The following is a 22,989-nucleotide window of genomic DNA, read 5'->3' as shown; positions in this document are numbered from 1 at the left end:
AGGCTGTGCAGGAGCCAGGACCACGCCATCTTCCCCTCCAGCCCTCCCTGGTGTGACCACTTTTGATGCCGCCCCAGACAAAGGCAATCCGAACTCCAGCAGAAAGAATAAGGGGATCAGGTTGCTCTCTCGGCCTCCCCTCCCTCCCCCCTCCTCGCTTCTCCCCTCTCCACGTGACTCTCTGGAATCTTTTGCAAAAGCTCCGAGTCTCTGGGTCCATTTTCACACCGAGCAAAGGAGAGAGGAAGGGTGCGGGGAGCGGGGGGGGGGGGGGGCGGAGGCGGAGGAAGGCGGAGCATGTGTCCTTTAAACGCGGGGTTCCAGAGGGGGGCCTTATTTTGTGCGTTTCCGGGCTCTCTGGTCGAGTGGCTCTAGTTCGGAAGTCCTTTCCAGGCTCTCTAGCATTTTCCTCGCTACATTTAAAATCATGGCTCCTCCTCCGCTCCCGTAATCACACCTCGACCCAGCAGACCGGCTCGGGGCGCACGGGGCGGAGGTGGCCGCTGGCGCCTAGCGAGCCGCGCCCCGCAGCGCTCCTCGCCCGGGCCAGCGGCGGGGGCGGGAAAGTAGCGGCGGAGTTCCCTGCGCTGCCGGCCCCGGCTTTCCTCGGAAGCTTTCGCAGAGTCTGCGGCAGGGAGCCCAGCCCGAGGCGGCGGCGTGTGGCTGCAGCGCCGGCGAGTCCCACGAGCCGCCCGCAGCGCAGCACGAAGTTTCCCGCGAGCCGCTCCGGGTGGCTGAGGTCCGCCGAGCCGGGTGGCCCAGCCCAGAAGGAGGAGTGGGTGGGTCTTTTGGGGCTCCTGGCGACCCCCGCGGCCGACGCTGCGAGTGTCAAGCGAACTTTAGAAAGCTGCTGCCGAGGAACCTGCGCCGGGATCTCCACGGTTGGAGACCCGGGAGCGGGCGGGTCCGGCCTGCGGGAAATGCTGGGAGATCCAGTCGGCTGGTGACGGGCAACCTTCCGGCGAGCCTTGGCCGCGGGTCACTGCGCCCTGCCTCCTCTTTTATTCTCCCGAGCTCAGCCGACGTTGGCGCCCTGCTCTGCTGGAGAGCTAGGCGCGCTCTCCGCCCGGCAGTGAGTGAATTGAATCCCTCCCCCTTCCCCCCGCCACGAGAGTGTCGCTCTCGCCCGTCCACCGCCTCATTTCCCCGGAGGTGACCGCCCGCCGCCCGCCGCCCGCCGCCCGTCGCACCCCGCTCTCGGGGCGCCTAGCCCGGGGCGCCGACGGCTGCGTTTTGGCCGAGAACTGGTTCTTGGATGCTGAAGGCTGGGCTTGTCCAGCGTGGGTGCAGAGGCGGCAATGAGTGTCTTCAAAGTGTGGCTCGGGGTGGCCCTAGCATTGGCGGAATTTGCAGTATTGCCTCATCATTCTGAAGGTGAGAGAGCGGTGCCGTGTGTGTGTGTGTGTGTGTGTGTGTGTGTGTGTGTGAGAGAGAGAGAGAGAGAGAGAGAGATCGTGCTTTTTAAAAAGCTCAGCGGGTGTATGGCATTGTGGGTCAGATGGAAGTTTTTTGGGGATGGGTGGGTGGGTGGCCATGGAACTAGAGGGGGTTTTTTGTGAGAAGATTCCAACTCCTGACTGTTTTGTATGCAGATCACAAGCCCCACTCCCTCCTCCCTCTCTGCCCTGAGTGCATTTGGGTGGGTGGGTGGGTGGCCGACCGAGGTGCCATCTCTGAAATTGGATTCTCTTTCTTCCCACTTTCCCGGTGCCCCCGAATGGAAAGCATCTACATGGAGCGTAGGTGAGGAGTGAACAATTGCAATTACCTGTGTAAAAATACTTATGCTCCTATGAAAAATAAAATCCGGCACCTTAAAACCCCCTTCTCGCCCTCCCTCCTTACCCCAATGAGTCTACCCGTAAAGTCCAATTAAGATTTTATAAGGTGGTTAGAGCCTGTTCTGGAAGTAGACAATTCAATCGCACTACAAGAAATCTCCCCAGTACAGAGAGACTCGAGCCTGCCTCTTCCCCAGAAAAGAAGTGGTTAATAAGAGTTTAGCTGCGTTCTCTGACTTCGCCCCCTGCCTCCCAGTTTTCCTCCGAGGCTCCAACCTACGTGTAAAACCCTGGAGCTGGGGGTGAGAAAGAAGGAGACTGTGGGAGTTGTCGCCATGATAGCAAGAGCAATGTGAGCTCGGGCAAATAAATGAATCTATAAGGAAATCAAGAGTTTGGGGGTCCTAGGATGGCGGGCCCGGGGACGCGAGGCGGCGTGAGCTCCCACCTGCTCAGAGTCGCGAGGAAAGTCGCCTAGCGGGTGCTTAGGGAGGGGGAAGGGAGCCGGCGGGCTGAGGAAGACGGCTTAATCTACCGCGCAGGGCTCTCGGCTTCCCCTCCCGGCTCCATTCATTATTCATCCAGCTGCGGGAAGAAGAGTTCACCTGGCCCGCGGCAAATCAGAGCCGCAGCCGCGGCCGTCGCGGGCGCGGGGCGGGGCGCCTTCTCAGCTCGGGTGCGGACCCGGGCGTGGGACTGGGGGCAGCGGCAGGCCCCGAGGAGGACACAGCCCTGCTCGGACCCACCTGCAGCCACCTGAGCAGCGGCCTTTTCCTAGCTAGCTTCCCGGGAGAAAGTGGCGGTGGCTTTGGAAACGCACGGCAGTGGGGACTTTGCCGTGGGTGGAGAGACCGCCAGCCCGCACCCTCCCGGGAATTATGTCAAGTGTGTATCATCCCCGGGAAGAGCAGGTCTGGGGCCTGTGCAGCCTTTTTCAAACAGGGCATAACCTGTAGAACCGTGTCTTTATTTTATGTGTGCGTGTGTATGCAAACTTAAAAGACAATAAAACGTATAGGGCTTAATTGTAGTAAAGCACATGGGAGAGTCAACCTAGGCCACCCAAATGTGAATTTGAGACAGAAAAATTACGTTTGCCCTTGGTGGTGGCAGTTTCCTATTTAGGATCGTGTCCCAGCAACGCGGAAAACGTGCTGGCTGTCCGCGATAGCTCACCAGGGGGCAGTTGGAATGATGTAAGAGATTTGCTTTTCAGAAGCAAATCTCTTGAAATTACAAAAGCCGTTATTACTAAGGGCCTGCAGGGTTCACTCTTTGGAAGACTGGTTGACAAAAAGGGCAAAGCTTAAAAACGTCCACAGTCTTCTGATGGGGGAGGAGTGTAGGGCGCGAGGGGCGCTATTCCTCCAAAGATTCTTTGGAAACTTTGCTTCTTACTCTTTCATCCCACCTTCAGAACATTCTAGAATCATCCTACAACTTGGATTCATAGATATCTGAGAGTTTCCATCCAAGTCATAATGATGCTTACCTAATAATGAATGAATGAATGAATGAATGAATATGGACATTTACTGAGCACTGTACTATTTGCCTGGCACTATGCTAAGCACTTCACATACTTTATCTCATTAAATTAATTAAATGATAACAGTCCCACAGCCAAAAAATCAGCTGTCATCTGATGAGTCCTTTGATTTGGTTCTGTCAGGGTTTTCTTTTTCTCTTAAAAATAAGAGCACTGAGGTCAAGAATGGAGAGCTTAAGGATATTAGAGATTTCCTCAAGTTTTTATTATTAGCCTTGGCAATGATTTTTAAAAATGGAAAAGAAGCATTCACATGTGTGGGTCTCTTGATGCGACCTACTCTGTGATACTGTTGCTGTCCAGGCCATGGCAGAATTTGTTGTTTTCTTCTCAATGCTCAGAGAGCATGTCATATATGTTTCTGGTACACCAGTTAATAATTCTATAATTTTAGCTGATAAAGATACAATCTTCCTCACTTAACTGTGTGCTCACGGAGGGCTTAGGATGGCTCCTGGTTATTTTACTTCCAACTCAGCTCCTGGTACACAATAGGTGCTAAAAAAATTTTGGTCAGGTGAATGAGTATTGCCAAATCACATTTCAAATTAAGCTTAGACTGCTGCTGTGTGACCTTGAATGAACCACCTAACTTCTTTGGGCTGTGGTCTGTTATTCACCAAATGCAGAAGCTGGCTAGGTGATGGCTCTAAAATACTTCTGCTAATCATGCAGCATAGAAACAAAAAAAAAACGATCAGTATTTGCTGCCTTATTTTTGGTCAGTTGCATCTTTCTAGTTCTGAATTTTATTTTAATTATTAAAAGAAAAATGAAGGTTTACAAGCAGGTTATTGGCAATGTTATTTTACATTTTCTTATATTGCTAAGCTGACAAACTACGGTGATTTGAGAACTTAATAAAATCAACAAGTCACAGAGAAACTTCTAGCAAACGTGGCTGCTTTCTGAATCAGATGTGTTTCTGGAGAAGTACATCTTGAGTTGTGTCGACCCGTGGAAATCCTGTGAAGTTACACTGGATAGAACATGTCGGCTGTGGATAAAGAGTCTTGAATTGGTTACGAGAACTGAGTTCTAGTCTATGTCCATCACTCCCCATGTGACTTTAGCCAAGCTTACAATCTTCCAGTCTTTTTCCTTTAAATGCCATTAGCAGAATATACTGAAAAGGATCATTTGATAGACAGAGTGTTTTATTTATGGGTGGATCAGCATATTTGGTTCCACTCTTGGTAGAAGAGTTCCTTCTGTGTAGGATTCAGTGCTTAAAACTCATTGTTAAGGAAGGAAAGACATTGGATGGGAAAAAATAGCCTATCTCTTCATTCTTTCAGTCCACAAATCTTTATTGATAGCTTATATATCAGGTTATTAGGTTATGTCTGGTAGGGACATACAGACATCAAAAAAATAATAATAATACCTGCCCTCAAGGAGTTTGCATACCTGGAAATCATTAATATAGGTAAGGTAGCAGTAGGGACATGTAAATGTTGGTCCTTGGTGGGTTTCCCAATATTGAATAATTGCAACTCTGCATCTTTTGGCTTTTGCAACTACCAGCTAGTGGAAATAAAGGGTGTTGTATTGTCATAGGCTCTTATTTCCATCATATTGCATTTCTGTTCTCCTCTGGGGATTGGATTCTGGGTGTTACCCTCTGCAAAAAAATCCTTTAGTGAGAGCACGGTCATCTGTATTCACTGTTGTGGACTTGAGTGGTAATATTACTCAATTTTACTCAGATATGAGTAGTCATAAAATACTGTCCACCACTTGGCTCAGGAGAGGGGAGGGGACTACCACATGGCACAGTTGGAGTCGTGTGCCAAATCTTACACTAGTTCAAAAACAGTTGGCCCATTTTTGTTTTAACTACTCTATTAATTGATCTGACTCCTGGTTGACAATAATCCGGACAGGAGCTGTCCCGTCAGTCCAGAAAAGGATTCTATTTTAACTATTCCACAGTGTACAAGCCATATGCTGAATTATAGCACAAAATAAAGCTTGAACATTTAAATGCCAACTTGTGGCTGCTTGTTCCTAGTGAGTCATGTTTTTGTGATACCATGCTTTCCAAATTTCTTCATATGTTTTGGTCATATGTGCCACTATTTCTTTGAACAAATGGGTCTGGCATTTTGTGACTTAGATTTAACGTCTCTAATTTACTCACGTTATCAGGTAGGGTTTCCATAGTGAATAGTTTCAGGATGTGAGTACTGGTGCAAATTATATCTCAAATTTCCTCTGAAAACTTCAGATTTTATACAGGTGTCTCATAATAGAGTACATTCTAATGTGCCGAAGGGCCTAAAAATGAATATGAAGTGACATTTTGCCTACGTGACCTGCAAGAAAGGCACCAACCACAGGAGGAAGGTCTCAAGACCTCAGCTTCCTTCTTGGCACTATGTGATCCCTTCACCCTGCACAACTTTATGCACTTTATCACAGGTGTCAGAACTTAAATTACCTGCCATCTCAGCTGTATTCCATACCCTGAAACTGGCAAAGTTCTTGGTCTCTTATTTTTCCTGTTTTCCGTTGAAGAAGGCCTGTTTCTCCTTCTAGATCTGCATCATCAGTTAGAATTCCCCTTAAGCTGGAGTTTCAAGTTCAAATAAAGCCCAAATCGAAACTTCAGGTAGAGTTGCAATCATTCCAGTGCTCCTTAAGAAAAAAAGTGATGAGTGGAGAGAGTAACTTTGTTTTCCAAAGTATATGAGTTGATCGATTAGTGAAAAGGCAGAACCAGAAGCTGCACCTATCACCCAATGCCAACAAACCTCCCGACTTAATCTGCTGGTGGGTGTGAAGCTTGTGCTAGTGTGGGAGAAATACGCTTGCTTTGGAGGATTGCATCTGGCATTGGGTGGTGATGAATGTTTGATGGGACTGGGCATCACAGTGGAATGCTTTCTTTTTTCTACAGGGAAGCAATGAGGTTTTGGAAGCTGTGTTAATGGGGCCTCGTTTCTGCAGCTGCCTTTCGGGTAGAGATGTTGTGTTTTAGGAAAGCCCTCAGAGGCCAAGGCTTATTTCTTTTAGAATTGTACATCCTAGAGCGACCCAAATTGAGTTATTTCCCTTTTCTAATGATAGAATTTATCAGCAGTTACACATAGTTTTGACTCGAGTTTCTAGCAGATGTTTGGCTTAACCAAGTGTTTGTGATGCCACACTCAGTGCTGCTTTATTTTTTCATGTTACCGTGATTTTATAACATCTGTCTAAATTTCCAGAAATGGGTTTTGATATGAGTACTTGGACACATCTTAAGATACCTGATTCCTTTTGGAGCTTTGAAGGTTTACTGGCCTTTGGAGGGTAGTGCTATGGAGGAGGGTAATAAAATTACTTGAGGATGGTTTTATCTAAAGGTTAAATTTTGTTTGTTTATTCTAAAGGTTAAATTTTGTTAAATTGTACCTAAGTGATGATCTTTATGTTTAACTTTTAAACGTGAGAAGTAATTAAGTCCATTTACATAATTTAGGAATTGCATTGTGTTGATATATATTTATGTACCTATATACGATTATTTTATATATATCCATATCCACATGTCATATTATTTTATATATATCTATATCCATATATGTGTTTATATATACATATATATCTATATCTATATATATCTATATCTATATCTCCTTTCTTATGATATACCACAGATTGAAATACTGTCTTTGGAACAGAATTTCTTAAAAATAAGTCAGGAAGAATTTCCCCCCAAGATTTTATCTCAAGTTATTATTATTTGAATTTCAAGGGCACAAGAAGTCATTTCAATAAATTTGCCCATGGAGATCTTTGATTCAAACCCCAAGTGTAAATAACCATCTCCTTTTCTTTGAATACTGTTCTTAATTCCATTATTAGTAGATAAGGTAGACCAGTCCTTTCCTGAGAAGTTAATAGTACTGAGACTTCACGAATGATCTGTTGGCGTCCAAGCACTGTAGTAAAATGTGTCCTTCCCTCTTTGGACATTAAGTGTGGCACATTGTCAAGGTGTGCTCTGTCTTGGTGTGTGTATGCTATTTCAATCTGCTTTGCAGCCTGTTTCTGAGCTAGTATCTGTTAGCACACTGCCTGCATGTTTATAGGTTAAATCAACACCTGCTGTGCTGTTCAAAAATTGGTTTAGAAAAAGCATAATTTTGTGGGCTGGAAAGTTCCATGAAGGAGATGGGATCAAGTTCAAGGAAACTGATTAGACCAAATGCATCTCCTGAAGGAAACAAAAATGAGTAAAGGCATTGGCATATGAAAGCATTACCGTGGCTTCCTAAGTTGGCCTCTTGGGTTGGACTGGAGAATTTGTGTAAGCAAAGAGCGGCAGAGAAGCCTGGATAAGTAAATTGGGAGTGGATTAGGAAGGCTTTGCTGATTTGTCATACAGGAAAATACACCAGTGTATTTATATCATGTCGTTATACATACATTTATTTTAAAATTCAAATAATGAGTTTTAATAATTCTTTCCCTCATGCATGTCCAAGAAATGTTGTTTTGGTGTATGGGATTATTTCCCCAGGGGCAGAATCCTCAAGCTTTTGGAAAAAGCACAGTTTGCTGATTATGATGCATGTAGATGCAGTTTTAGTGTACTTTGGCCAGGGCAGTGCCTATTGGTCTATTATGCATCCCTTTTAATTCTTGTTTTGTTTTTTCCCCACAGGTGCTTGTGTCTATCAGGGTTCCTTGTTGGCGGTAGGTCATTCTTCATATATTTGGTTCATTTTTTTTGAATGTAAAATGCTTGATTGAGGTTACTGAGTGAGTGAGGTGACCCTGTCATTGTAAAATGTATTTATTTTCCTTCTCAGTTTGAGGATTATCCCTCATCCTGGCACAGTCATGCTCAATTACTTAATACCTTTTCCAGAGTGAATTAGTTCCATCCGGATACTCAGGTATTGGAAGAGAAGTTCAAATACCCAACACCAATTTGCATTCCATGGCTGTCTTGTGAGTTCTTTCAATCAGAGAGAAAATTAGATCCCATTCTTTTGTCAGATATGAACTAGGGCACAATTTGTTTATCTTCCAAACAATTTGTTTGCTTCTTCCTTTGAACCCCCCCTCCAAAAAAATATACAATTATTGAGTACAATATGGAGGATCCTGACTGTTGCTTTGAATTATACTTTTAAGTTTTGGTAACAAACAATTTAACATTTTATCTCTGATCCTTTGCCACGTAGAGGAGAATTGATTTTGAATTAATGTCAGGATCACTTGGGGGAAAAGCTGATGCAAGATTCCTGCATTTCTTTTCATTAATAATGTACTATGGTGCATACAGTGTGTTAAAAGCCTATTGAAAAGACCGTCTACACTCCATCAACTCTAATAAGTGGTGTGACAAGTCATTCTTCACCACTTTTTAATTTTAGGTTAATAAATTCTGTAATAAAAACAAAACTCAGATGGTTGGAACGGGTTTGCTCATTTACATCCCAACCCGCTATTGACATGTGTGATACCAATATGTCATCTTGGATTGTCCTTGTGGTATTGAAATAGATGAGAAATATTTGAAATATCTGAGAGTCTAGATAATTGTAGATGTTCACAGTAATATTCTTGAATCTGAACTTTATGTAATATAGTTACTGCTCTGGAGATTTATGTGTTTTTTCCTTCCTTATATTTTTCTGTTAAAGAATGAGGTGAAAGCCATTTTCCACTCTCTTTCCCATTCCATGCCCTTAAAAGACTACTCTTCCTTCTGTTTATTCTTTAATACATTTTAGGAATCATTTTAAAATCAAAGTGCTATAAAGTACATCATCAGTTTTGGGGAGCTGTAGTAGATATTATAGGCAAGTTAGTTGTCCATTTTAATACAAAGAAAATTGCTTATTGTGTAGAGTCCTTTGTAGCTTTTCAATATATTTTCATAGCTATCGATCTACCTGACACATACAGCAGATCAGTGAAGTAGGCAGGTCATGTATTATTTTATACTCTCCCCCTTTTTAATGAAGAACCAAGGATGAGAGAGAGAGAGGTTTGCTAAAGGTAATTGACCATTAAGGGGTGGACCAGAACAAAACAACCTGTCTTCTTTCTGTTGTTCTCCTGAATCTGAAGAAAGTGGCTAGACTACCTTCTATGTTTGACATGGTAGCATGGTATTGTACGTTTGAATACGAAAGCATCAAGTACGGGGAGAGGTCAGTTTGGTTCGATCAAGTTAAAGGAGTGGGCACTAGCACACTCCTGACCCCTCTAGTTGCTTTCTTTGCTTACCAAGACTCTGCTGTGTTTGTTCCTACACCTCCTCTAGCCTGATGTACTTGTGATTGTGGTTATGCAACTCAGGCAGAAAGACAATACATTTACTACAATAATAAAGATTATTATTAAACAAATATTTATTGAGTGACAACTCTGGACCTGCTATTCTAGGCACTGGGAATGCACCCGTGAACAAACAGGCAAAATCCTTGCCTTCATGAAGCTCGAATTCTAATGAATAAAATATTTAGAATGTCAGATTAGTGCTAAGGAGGAAAACAGTATGGGGATGGGGAGATAGAAAAGGCTGAATAGGGGACAAGGGTGGCCTCTTGAAATAAGGGGATAGGGAAGGGCTCCCTGAGAAAGTAAGGTGACATTTGAAGAAAGACCTGAAGGGCACTATAAGAGCTTGCCCCTTGGATATCCAGGGGAAGAGAATTCCACAGGGAGGAACAGCAAGTGTAAAGTCTGAAGTGGGAGCTTGCTTGGCCATTTGAAGGAGTACTTGGAGGTCATTGTGGCTGGAGCACGTGATCCAGGGGGAGGATGGCAGGAGGTGAGGTCAGAGAGGTTGGCAGTGACAGAGCAGCGTGTCCTTCTATGGACTTTAGCTTGTCCTTTCAATCAGGTGGGTGAGCCGTTGGAGGAGCTAGAGCAGAAGAATGACAAAACCTGACTTATAGTTTAATTAAACTGCTGAAATGGGAATATGAAAAGAAATAGCATTTGTTTCTAGGGAAACTATGTTGAATACTTTAAAAAAAGACTCCATAGAGGTGAGTCACTGAAAATTTGCTGTCAAATTAAGTATGAGAGAAACAACTATAAAAGATTGGGGGAAAAGCACAAAAGTCCAGAGAGAGTCTGCATTCAGATTTATTTGCAACCACTTGAAGTTCTCTTTCCATTTTAAGGAACTTCATACTGGAAGTGGGGATGATGCATTATGGCCATAGCTAATTGTATGAATAATTCATCTCTGCTCTCTCGCCACACGGCCTGGTCTTGAAGAAAAGCACTGCACCTGCATCAGTGAAATTGAATGAATGTGCATTTATGTATTTTGAATTAAAATACAAAGTTTAAGAACATTTATGTACTGTTCTAGGATTCTCTGATTAAACAACTCCTCAGGTGAGAGGATTTCTATGGTAAGAGGCATCACAGCCAGGGGCTGGCTTTGAGGATAGTGGCATGGTGTCCCAGCCCCAAACCCTGTAAATTCTACCCACATGCATTTCAGAGCTGGGAGTGACTTTGGAGATCATGTAGTCCAAACTCTCCATTTTATAGGTGGGGAGAGTGAGGCAGGGATTGAAGTTCTTGTGCTTCCTTCATGACTCAGGTGAGTAACCAGAAGTGGAAAGCGGGTCTGGTTGAAAATGGCAAAGCACCAGCTTTACCCAGAATTCCATGAAACATACCAAGCAAATGAGAACACAGATCTAGGCTCTGGCTGCTAGTTGCTAACTCTCAGCCTGTCTTGTGAGGATTCCTTCCACTGATACCTTTTCCATCTCATCACTTGTTGCCTGGGAAGCTGCCAGATAGAGTGGTTCATTCAGGGCCCCTGTAGTCTGACAGACCTTTAAAATTTTTTTTTTAATTGAAGTATAGTTGATTTACGATGTTGTGTTATATAGCACAACTATATAGCTAGGTGTATAGCAAAATGATTCCATTATACATATATATATATATATATATATATATATATATTCTTTTTCAGATACTTTTCCATTATAGGTTAATACAAGATATTGAATATAGTTCCCTATGCGATACAGTAGTTCCTTGTTGTTTATCTATTTTATATATAGTAGTGTGTATCTGTTAATCCCAAACTCCTAGTTTATCCCTCCCCCTTTGGTAACCATAAGTTTGTTTTATATGTCTGAGTCCATTTCTGCTTTGTAAATAAGTTCATTTGCATCATTTTTTTAGATTCCACATATAAGTGATACCATATGATACTTATCTTTCTCTGTCTGACTTACTTCGCTTAGTATGATAACCTCTAGATCCATCCATGTTGCTGCAAATGGCATTATTTCATTCTTTTTTATGGCTGAGTAGTAGTCCATTGTGTATATGTACCACATCTTTTTTATCCATTCCTCTGTCGGTGGACATTTAGGTGGCGTCCATGTCTTGGCTATTGTAAACAGTGCTGCTGTGAACACTGGGGTGCATGTATCTTTTCATATTAGGGTTTTTGCCGACAGACCTTGTTCTGATTCTTCCTCATCTGCTACAAACCAGCTCTGTGACCAAGTTACATAACCTTCCTGAATCTCTATCGCCTCCTATGTGAAATGGGGATAAATAGAGCCTCTCCTGAAGGGTTTTTGTAGAGTAAAGGAGGTAATGTGGGGAAGACACCCAGGCGCAGTGCCTGGTATGTGCTTTTCTGCAACAACAAAATTTCTCTTTACCAGCCAAGAAGAAGGACAAGAGGAAGGAACTGTTACTCGGCACCTGCTATGTATTTCATACTCTCAACAATCCCAGGAAGTAGGCGCTGTCTTTACAGATCAGGAACCTGAGGCTAAGAAACTCTAAGTCACTTGTTCAAAAATCACACAGCTAGTCAGCGCTAGAGGAAGAGGGCGTTGCAACCTGGGTCTGACTTTAAAGCCATTCCACCGAGCATGCCGTTTCTCACAGCCAAGACAGTCTGCTTGTCGTCTCTGAGCACGGCTAGCTTATTTTACCATCAGCCCTATGTGCCCACCCCCTCCCTGCTGCACCTGTCACGCAGTTGTCTCTGCCAGTCTCTGTCCTGACCTCCTGCAAAAGCCAGCTGTCCCTGGCTCACCCCTTCCCGTTTAGCTGAGGCTCTCCCACACTAGCGTGCGCTAAATTCACCACACGAAGCAAGGAAGGTTTAGGGGTTATTCCATCTTAACATATAGTACATGCTGTATTATATATATGTACCCACACAAATCCCCATCAATGTGCTGTGTTTCCCAACTTCTGACACCTGTGTGGACTCGTGGAGACACTCTGGGGTCATTGGGTTCTAAGCCCCATGTAGCCCTCTCTCAGTTATGTACTGACTTTGTCTGTCTCTCTTCTTTCTTTAACACTGTCTTCCCTCCTTTCTCTTCTTTCCATTCCTCAGGTCAGAAAATACCCAGGAAGGTCCCCTACCTTTAGAAACACTGCATAGTCTATTTTGGGGTGTGTTTCTTCCTCCAAAATATCGCTGCACCCCTGGGCTCTCAGGACTTTCTCCAAAGTCAGCCACAGTGGAAGAGAGAGTGTGACTGGGTTAAATCAGGGATCCCTCAGAGGGAAGCTACCTACTTAATATGTTTAACTGTGACAGGGGCATCAAGTGTGAGGAGGAAAACGGATTTTTTATTTCAAAGTTTTCACCTATCTCCTGTTCTTCTCTATCTCCATTGAGTAAAAAGAATTTCACTTTCCTTTGGCCTCACCACAAGCAAACATCTGCTTTATAGGTTCTTCCTGGGGGTGGATGGTTGGACTCTCCAGTTTTTATATCTGTAAAATGGAGATGAATGATGTACTTCACAGGGTTGTTGTGAAGGTTAAAGGAGATTGGCAGGAAGCACTTAGCTTGTGACCGACCATAAAGGTTAGCTGCTATTACTGTTGCTGTAAAGCAGTTACACTTAGCAAAGGTGGACACAGCCTCTCTCCTTCCCCAGATCAAAAGTGTTGAGTGTTGGGATTTTCCTACTTGGAATACTCTTCCTCACAAATGCTGACAAAGTGCATCACGAGGCACTAACTTTTAGCACATTTGAAAGGGAGAAAAAGTTCTCAAGAAGAATTAAAATTGTGGAGTGTTTACTATATACAGTATAACACAGTGGAAAGATCCAGGCTCTGGAGTTTAAATCTGGTTCTGCTACATACCTGCTGTGTGGCCTCAGATATGATACTTTAAACAGCCAAGTCTCAATTTCGTTGTCTGTATAATAATATACTTCATAGGGTTGGTGTGAGGGTTACCTGGGAGCATGTTTGTGAGAGAACCCAGAGCTGTGCTTGGCAAGGAAGGCACACTCACATCACCTAGGTGGCAACGACATGTCGGAGTAGAAATGACTGCGTGGTAGAAGCCAGGGTGTCTTGGTTCGGGTTTTGGCTCTGTAATTACTAGCTGTGTAGTACTGAGTAAGTCACTTGAATGAAATGAGGTCTCAGTTTCTAAATTCGTAAAATGAGAGAGTTAGATTAGATCCTCTCCAAGATTCCTTAGCCCAGGGCCATCCAATGGAATGCTCTGTGCTGATGGAAATGTTCCAGAGCTGCATCGTCCTGTATGGTGGCCACAGACCACATGTGGCTGTTGAGCACTTGAAGTGTGGCTAGTGACACTGAGGAACTGGATTTTAAATCGTGCTTAATGTTAATTAAAATTTATAGCCTCACGTGGGTCGAGGCTACTGTATCGGACTGTGCAGCTTTAGAACTTTAAAATTCTTAACTTACTCTAGTACTTAAGCTTGAATTTTAGTCTCATGGATGGTTCTCACCCTGGGCAAAGGTTCACTGTTGTGTTGTTAGTAGTTTGAGGAAGGTCACAAAAAGTTTGTTAGAGCACCTGAGTTTGCTATTTGTTTGTTTGTTTATATAATATTGTTTTATACATATATGTATATAATTATTACAACACTACTCTTCCCATATTGCTCGATATGTTTTCTTGAATAAAAGAAAAGGGGTGGAGTTACAGCTGAGCCCTCACCTGCCATCGATCCTACATATTCTACTAAATTTTTTCCCAGCTTTATTGAGGTATAATTGATAAATAAAAATTGTATATATTTAAGATGTACAACTTGATGATTTGGTATGTGTATACGTTGTGAAATAATCACCATCAAGCTAATAAACATATCTATCAACTCAGTCACTCCTTTCTCACTTCCTTCCTCCCTCCCTCCCTTCTTTCCTTCCATAGTGAGAACACTTAAGGTCTACCCTCTTAGCAACTTACAAGTATATAATATAGTATTGTTAATTATAGTCGCATTGTTATACATTAGATCTCCAGAAATTGTTCATCTTGCATAAGTGAAACCTTGTACCCCTTGACTAAACTCTTCCCCTTTTCTCTTCCCCACACACCCTTCCAGCCATTCTTCTTTCTGCTCTATGAGGGTAACTATTTTAGATTCCACGTGTAAGTGAGATCATGCCGTATTTGTCTTTCTGCATCTGGCTTATTTCACTTAGCATAATGTCCTTCAGGTGCACTTATGTTGCTGCAAATGGCAGGATTTCATTCTTTTTTAAGGCTGAGTAATATTCCATTATCTGTATCACATTTTCTTTATCCATTCTTCTGTTGATGAGTATTTGGGTTGTTTCCACATCTTGGTTATTGGGAACAATGCTGAGAGGAACATGGGAATGCAGATATCTCTTCAAGATCCTGATTTCATTTTTTTTTGGACTTATGCCCAGAAGTGGGATTTCTGGGTCATAAAGTAGTTCTATTTTTAATTTTTCTGAGGCACCTCCATGCTGTTTTCCATAATGGTTACACTAATTTACATTTTCACTAACGGTGTACAAGAGTTCCCTTTCTCCACGTCCTTTCCAATACTTGTTATCTTTTGTCTTTTTGTAATAGCCAGCTTAACAGGTTTGAGGTAATATTTCATTGTGGTTTTAATTTACTTCTATTAAAGATTTTACAAAATATTTTTGGTGTTTTGTCAAAGTCTGATATGTTCGTGGGAGTGTTATCCACTGTATATTGTGGTGGGAAAAATTGAGAACTTCTGGTCTAATCTGTAAGCCTTGTTGATTAGGGTTAAGGAGGATTAAAGAAGGCAAGTAGAACTCTTCAGTGCTAGCGTCCTTTTAAAAAATTGATGTGCTATAGCATTATTTTATTTGAAACTGTAACACAAAAGATGTAGCCCATAGAAATGAAAATGTCTCAGACTTGTGTTTGTGCTCAAGAAGTTTTATGGAGAAGAGAAATGAAGAGAATTTGGAGGCTTTCCCTATTAAGTGCTCAAAGCCCCCCCAAACACTTAGTAAATCTTGGTCAGCGACTGCTGTTAAACACCCTGAACTTCTCAGCAGTGGGGGGAATGCTTGGCATCTTGTGGATATACTCAGAAGGGAAACAATAAAGTCAGCCATTCCTTAATTTCCCTTAAGAGTACTATTGGGTATTGGAGGATATCACTGTTCTTCATTATAGTTTAACAAGAATTCATCATTTTTTCAGCCTCTTCATTTATTTTTAAATACTGAGTAATATGCCTTTAAGTGGGAGAGACTACTCTTTATTAAAATATAATTATTCTGGGGTAAAAACTTTTTTTACAGAAAATCAGCACATCATCACTCTGCTATGTGCTGGAATAAAGTTTGAGAAGTAATGAGCTTCCTTTAACTAGAGATATTCAAGTGGAGACTGGAAAGTCTGTATCATAAATGAGATAGTGGTGGCTTGGTCTAGATGACTTCCAAAGCCTTTCTAACTTGGGTTCTGACTCGCGTGAATTGAAGATTAGAGCTGTGTGTTTCTGCCTTATGGAAGCCCTTGTGGTAGGGGTGGGGTGGTGGTGAGAAAATCTCCTGACCCCAGAGGTGTACAATGAAGGGTTTCTCCCCTGCGTTCCTTCAAATGGACTGATTTTGTACCCTTGGGTAGCAGGCAGTGAGAATTGGGCTCTAGGTGCCTCAGATGATTCTTTTTTTCTTTACTGGGTTTTTATAAATCGTCCACCATAATCAGATGTGGTAGTTTCCTCTTTGGAAATTCATATCTTCTGAGCGTAGTTGTGTGAGAGGAATAGTACAAGAGATTTTGTGCTTCTATTGATGAATAATCCATATACATTTTCATTCTTGTTCATATTTTTGTGGTAGGAGCAGATGTTTTAACAAACACATTTCTTATGCTTTGTTTTGAATTTAGAAGATGCAGCTGAGCTTGGCAGCCATATTACCTTGTTCAAAAGATGGTAGCATGATCATATATTTCAATTTTCTGGTCAGACCATACATTCCCCACACCTTTTTTTTTTTTTTTTTAAAGTTTGTGTCATTTTTGCTCCAATTGCCTTACAACCTAGTACCTCATTTTGTTTTTTTTCTTCATTTGTCTGTTTATAACTACAAAAATGTACATATACATGTTTATTTTTTACATTGTACATTTATATATGCATATATATATATATATCTCCTAGAAAAGAACTGTCACTCATTTATAACAACTTATGGTGTTATCTCATTTTAGTTACTTTTTAAAGCCCTTTGCTTACTAAGGGAAAAGATGATATATAAATATCAAATGACAATTGTGAGTTAAGCAAGCTTATGTTTTCTTGGAGTTTGAGTGGCAAATGTCTAAAGAAAATTTGGCTTTGAAAATCTCATATGGATGGCATTCTGCTTGTGTGACAAAAAGGAACACAAATATAAAATCTGCACAAAATAATTTTTAAAAATCTGAGCAGTTTTATGTAAAATTAGTACGTATCCTCTGGTATGCCAGCTAAATTCTTTTTAGCAATGATTTCTTAGTTTCCCTGAGTTTATAAACTAAATGGAAGGAAGAAGGAAAGGGAAAAGCTTTCACAGTAAGAAACAGTTTATTGTTAGTACCCAGGAGATGCTTGAGTTTGGGCCATGACCTGTGAGTTCTTTCCTGACAGCTCCCAAGATTGGTTATTTATCAAATTTATGTCATTCCTTTCTTCCAAAGGCAAATTGAATGGGCGTGGGATGGGCTGGGGAGAGGAGGGTATCGACATGGGAGAGCAGATTTCATAGTTCCTTGTACCTTACATTCTTGAAATGGTTTTGTAATCGTGAGTAGGAGAGAATTATTAACAGAGATACTTATTCTTTGGTGCTCTTACTGTACTTAGTTTCCCTCTAATCCAGAGGGAACTTGGTCTAAGAGTTGAGAGAACAGAAACAAAAGAAACTCTAGCCTGAAATTAGTGCCTTAGAAGAACCCTCTCCCTCTCATATTTGCCATTGGTATATGTAGTAATAGTGGTCCACCTGGATTGTAGATATTTATTGATCAACTTCCATGTGCTAAAAGATATGAGTTACAGACCCTGGGGTGCCTGCCTACCCAACAGCCTCCTTTCTCCTTTTCTCTGCTGGCGAAGTCCTAATTTTTGCTTCCAGTTCCCACCTCTTCCCCACATGACTTGTGTAACTCCTAGCTGCAAGCTAGTTAGAAAGTTTATATTCCCTTGCCAGGATTAGCTTAGGAGTGAGTATATGACCTAGTTGTGGCCAATGAGTTATGCAGGGAAGTTTTGGGTGCTTGAAAGAACCCTATAAAGAGCACCTCTTTCCCTCCAGTTCTGAAACAAAGAATAAATATAGAAGTAAAAATCACCTTTTAAGTTTTTTAATCAGTAAAGCTAACGTGGAGGATATAGCTTTAATTCTGTTAGCCAGATAGGCTTACTGATTCTGAACCCACACCATCCAGCCGACTAGGCATCACAGACAGAGATTTACAGAGGCAGCTTTCCCATGCAGAAGGGCTGCTCAGGTGAGAATTATTGCTTGAAGAAGCAAAGGAAAACTTATGCCTTGGTTGAAAGGCTTGCTTCCTAGAAGAGGAAGGAAGACAAAACTGAGTTAAGCATGCCCAGTTACCCTTAAATTTGCTAGTTAGAGAAATTGTGCCACCTTCCCAGGGAAAAGAAAGCCCTGGAGGTATATGTTGATATCCCTTCACAAGAAGGAAACCTCAGGAGAAAGAAGAATTCTTTATTAATGAGAGATTTTATTTTATAATTATTATTTTAAATTTCTTTTTTTGGAGGGGGTTTGGGTTTTTAACTTTTATTTATTGATTGATTGATTAAAGTATAGTTGATTTACCATATATTAGTTTCAAGTGTACAGCATAGTGATTTAATATTTGTATAGCTTATACTCCATTTAAAGTAATTACATACTAATGGCTATATTTCCTTGTGCTGTACAATATATCCTTGTTGCTTATCTGTTTTATACATAGTAGTTTGTATTTCTTAATCTCATATCCCTATCTTGCCCCTACCCCTTCCTCCCCAATGGTATCTACCAGTTTGTTTTCTATATCTATGAGACTGTTTCTGTTTTGTTATATACATTCTTTTGTTATATTTTTAAGATTCCACATATAAGTGATAACATACTGTATTTGTCTTTCTCTGTCTGACATTTCACTAAGCATAATACTCTCTAGGACCATCCATATTGTTGCAAATGGCAGAATTCCATTCTTTTTATGGCTGAGTAATATTCCATTGTGTGCACATTGACCACATCTTTATCCATTCATCTGTTGATGAACATTTGGGTTGCTTCCATATCTTGGCTGTTGTAAAAATAATGCTGCTATGAGCATTGGGGTGCATGTATCTTTTTGAATTAGTGTTTTCATTTTTTTAAAAAATGTATACCCAGGAGTGGAATTGCTGGATCATATGGTAGTTCTATTTTTAGTTTTTTTAAAGAAACTTCATACTGTTTTCCACAGTGGCCACACCAATTTATTGTACATTCCCACCAACAGTGTACAAGGGTTCCCTTTTCTCCACATCCTTGCCAACATTTATTTGTTGACTTTTTGATGATAGCCATCTGACAGGTGTGAGATGATAGCTCATTGTGGTTTTTTTTGTTTTTTTTTTGTAGTAAGTTTTGAAATCAGGACATGTGAGTCCTACAACTTTGTTCTTTTCCAAGATTGTTTCAGGTATTTGGGATCCTTTGCCTTTCCATATGATTTGAGAATCAACTTGTCATTTCTGAAAAAAAGGCAGTTAGAATTTTGACGGGGATTACATTAAATTTGTAGATCATTTGGGAAACATTGCCCTCTTAACAATATTGTCTTCCAATCCATAGAAATAAGGGATGTTTTTCCATTTATTTATTTATTTATTTATTTATTTATTTATTTTCTCATTGTGGTTTTGATTTGTATTTCTCTAACAATTAATGATGTTGAGCATCTTTTCATGTGCCCATTAGCCATCTGCGTATCTTCTTTGGAAAAATGTCTATTCAGGTCTTTTGCCCATTTTTAAATCCAGGTGTTTTTTTTGATGTTGTGTTGTGTGAGCTGTGTATATGTTTTGGATATTAGTCCCTTATGGATGGGTCATATCATTTGCAAATATTTTCTCCCATATTAATGGGAGATTTTAAAACTTAGTCTTTGAACATTGGCATGTGAAGATGTGATCCCTGGAGCTCCTGCAATGGTTTTGCAGCCATTGGACTACCTATCCAGCACACAGATGGAGGAAAATGATGGAAAGAGTTTGGTTTCCTGAAGAGTTTGGTTGTTGATCTGATGGATTGAGCAGCACAGGAACTGACCTTCCTGGGAAATTGTTATATGAGTTAAGAAATTCCCTCATTGTTTAAGCCAGTATAAGTAGGATTTCATGTTACTGTGGCTAAAAACACTCTAACCAATACCCTACAGTCAAATAATGAACTCAGTTGAAAGCACTTTGGGATAAGTGTCATTATCCCAGTGTAGTGTGCAGCAGCGTAGCTAAGGGTGTGAGCTCTAGATTCAGACTTCCTAAGTTTGAGTCTGAGCTCTTCACTGTTGTTCGACCGACCTTGGGCTACTTACTTCGTCTTTAAAATGGCGATTTTTAAAAAATTAATTTTTATTGGAGTACAGTTGATTTACAATGTTGTGTTAGTTTCAGGTGTACAGCAAAGTGAATCAGTTATACATATACATATATCCACTCCTGCTTAGATTCTTTTCCCATATAGGTCATTACAGAGTATTGAGTAGGGTTCCCTGTGCTATACAGTAGGTTCGTGTTAGTTATCTGTTTTATATATAGCAGTGTGTATATGTCAATCCCAGTCTCCCAGTTTATCCCACCCCCCTTCCCCCTTGGTAACCATAAGTTTGTTTTCTACATCTGTGATAATAGTTGTGCATGTATTACAGAACTGTTGTAAAGATAAATGAGATAACACATGAAAGTATGTGGGCTTTCATGTGTAAGTACGCACTAGTAGGTAATAAGTATGTTCTAGCTGTTGAGAATACTGTTATTCATGGAAGAAGTCACTTCTGATCTTGACCTTAAAATATGGGTCAGTTTAGAATAGGAAGAGATGAGGGAAGGGCTCTTTAGATAGAGGATCAGTGTGAGTAAAAGCATAAGTGGCAAAGGCAGTCCAGTTTGATTAAAGTGTGAGAAGTGATGGGATAAAACACGGAGAAGGGATTTTTAAACTCCAGATCACATAGGGCCTGGAATAAGGCATGTGAATTACATTCTGTAGACCATGGGGACCCTTTGAAATGGAAATCATTTGCTCTTGAATTCTAACTCTGTCACTACAAATTGATTAGCGTATTGTTGGAAGTGAGAAATCATGGCACCCTCCTCTGCCATGTTCCTCCCTCTTCTTATTCTTCATCAGAGTCCAGATGTAGTCGCTCTGTAGAGCTTTGAAGAGGGTGTGAGTGGGTCCATGTAACCGATCATCACTGCTGGAAAAAAAAAAGATCAGTGTGCAGACATACTCCATCAGTGAGTTATTAGTTCAGCAAAAGCAGGTTCATCTTGGATTATGTCAAGTGAAACTCCCTATTAATAGGCATTAATCCACTCCTTTAATATGGATGTTCATAATGATTCCCCCTGAGGTCGTGATGGAATCTTTCTCCTTCCTCTTTAGTCGGCATTTCTTTTTTCTACTTTCCAACTTGCAAAGATTAAATTATGTTCCGGGTAGCATTAAGATAAATAAAGTACATTTTATTGTATTAAATTTTTTTGAATGGAAACCTTATTTTATTTATCCTACCCCGGATTTTGAAGAGTATAATTTTTCTCCTGTGCTGGACAACAGAACGTATTGTCTTTTGTTTGCTTTTAGAATTTTATCAGAGTTATCATTCCTACATTTAAAATACGTTTTTAAAAGAAAGATCAACTGTGATAAGATACTTTAAGGAATAGTAGGACCTCTGGAAAAATATGAACTGCTAGAAAAGATTCTTAATAGTTTGACTTAGGAGGAGAAGAGAGGGAGATTTTATGGGAATAAGATAACTCAAGTGCTTATGAAAAGGAGAGAAACATATTTCTTTAGTAGAATGAATTAAGCTGTTGAAGAAAAAACATCTTTTTACATTTCTTACTCTGTTTCACTGATGATTTGGAGGAAAAACCTCAATGATAACAGGCAGGAGATAAATATAAAGCATAATAAAAGAAATTCTGCGAGCGTCAAGGCATGTGTATTCCTGCGAGGTGTTTTTATGCAAACTTATTAAGGTCAAGGATACTTAGTAAGCAAGATTGTATCTTGAAAACTAAGAATTCTATTTTTTGCACTATAAATAAATTATTGAGTAAAGAAGAAAACAATTAAAGAGGATAAGTATTGTTTTTTTAAAAACCAAACCACAAAACCCAGAATATTATACCAACTTTTGAGAATGATACCTTCCTTTTTTGGTTTTTCTAACTGAGAATGGTCATACTGTTTTATTTATTATATTAAAAGTAATATGTTTGTTCTAAAAGAACAAACATATAATATAAAAAGAAGGGAAAAGTATTAATTTCAGTAATTCTGTGAACAAAAATAATGATAGCTAAATATTAGGTGAATTTATTGCAGAACTCTTTTTTTCTTTTATAAGTGTGTGTGTGTTGTATGTGTGTGTATGCTTAACAGAAACAGGCATCATAATATGCATATTTCTTGGTCACTTTTTAAAATTTAATACTGTGTAATGAATATCTTTTTATGTCAATATACATTAATCTATATCATAAATCCATCGTGTATACAGTGTAAGTTATTGTAGCCATCCTTACTGACTGATATTCATATTCCAGTATATTAGTATTGTAAGCAACACTGTGATGAACATTCTTGTACACTTTTCAGTTATTTCCTGAGGGTAAATTCCTTAGAAATACAATTTTTGAGCCACATGATACACATTTTTTAAAAGCATATTTGTGTACATATATAATGCATATTACCAAATTGCCCTTCAGGGAAGTCATACAGTTTCACTTCTACTGGCTGGTATTAGTAGAGAATTCTGATGTAAGGATGAAACCAACACTTGATTTTTGAATGATTGATCTTTTTAACTGAAGCATAGTTGATTACAGTATTGTGTTAGTTTCAGGTATACAGCAAAGTGATTCAGTTATATACGTATATATTTATATTGATATATATTTCAGATTATTTTCCATTATAGGTTATTACAAGAAATTTAATATTGTTTCCTATGTTACATAGTAAATCCTTGTTGCTTATCTATTTTATATATAGTAGTGTGTATTTGTTAATCCCATACTCCTAATTTATCCCTTTTTCCCCTCCCTTTCCACTTTGGTAACCATAAGTTTGTTTTCTATGTCTGTGAGTCTGTTTCTGTTTTGTAAATAAGTTTAT

At 40.4% G+C, this 22,989-nt stretch overlaps 1 protein-coding gene across 4 annotated transcripts in view; it reads left to right on the top strand.

The window, feature by feature from the left end:
* The first annotated feature begins 309 nt into the window (after positions 1-309).
* FRAS1 (Fraser extracellular matrix complex subunit 1) overlaps positions 310-22,989 on the top strand; it is a 447,355-nt gene continuing 424,675 nt past the window's right edge. For 3 of the 4 annotated variants that reach the window (XM_059922796.1, XM_059922794.1, XM_059922793.1), the window contains exons 1-2: positions 319-1,374; positions 7,985-8,016. In XM_059922796.1, the coding sequence (XP_059778779.1) occupies positions 1,299-1,374; positions 7,985-8,016 (108 nt within the window). In that variant the 5' untranslated portion in view covers positions 319-1,298. Of the gene's footprint in view, positions 1,375-7,984; positions 8,017-22,989 lie in introns of all 4 variants that reach the window. The other variant, XM_059922797.1, reaches the window with a different exon arrangement.

The sequence above is a fragment of the Balaenoptera ricei genome, chromosome 5 (genome assembly GCF_028023285.1).
Source record: "Balaenoptera ricei isolate mBalRic1 chromosome 5, mBalRic1.hap2, whole genome shotgun sequence".
In the NCBI taxonomy this organism is placed as follows: domain Eukaryota; kingdom Metazoa; phylum Chordata; class Mammalia; order Artiodactyla; family Balaenopteridae; genus Balaenoptera; species Balaenoptera ricei.
The sequence above is the reverse complement of the archived record's forward strand: the minus strand, read 5'-3'. Positions and strand labels throughout refer to the sequence as shown.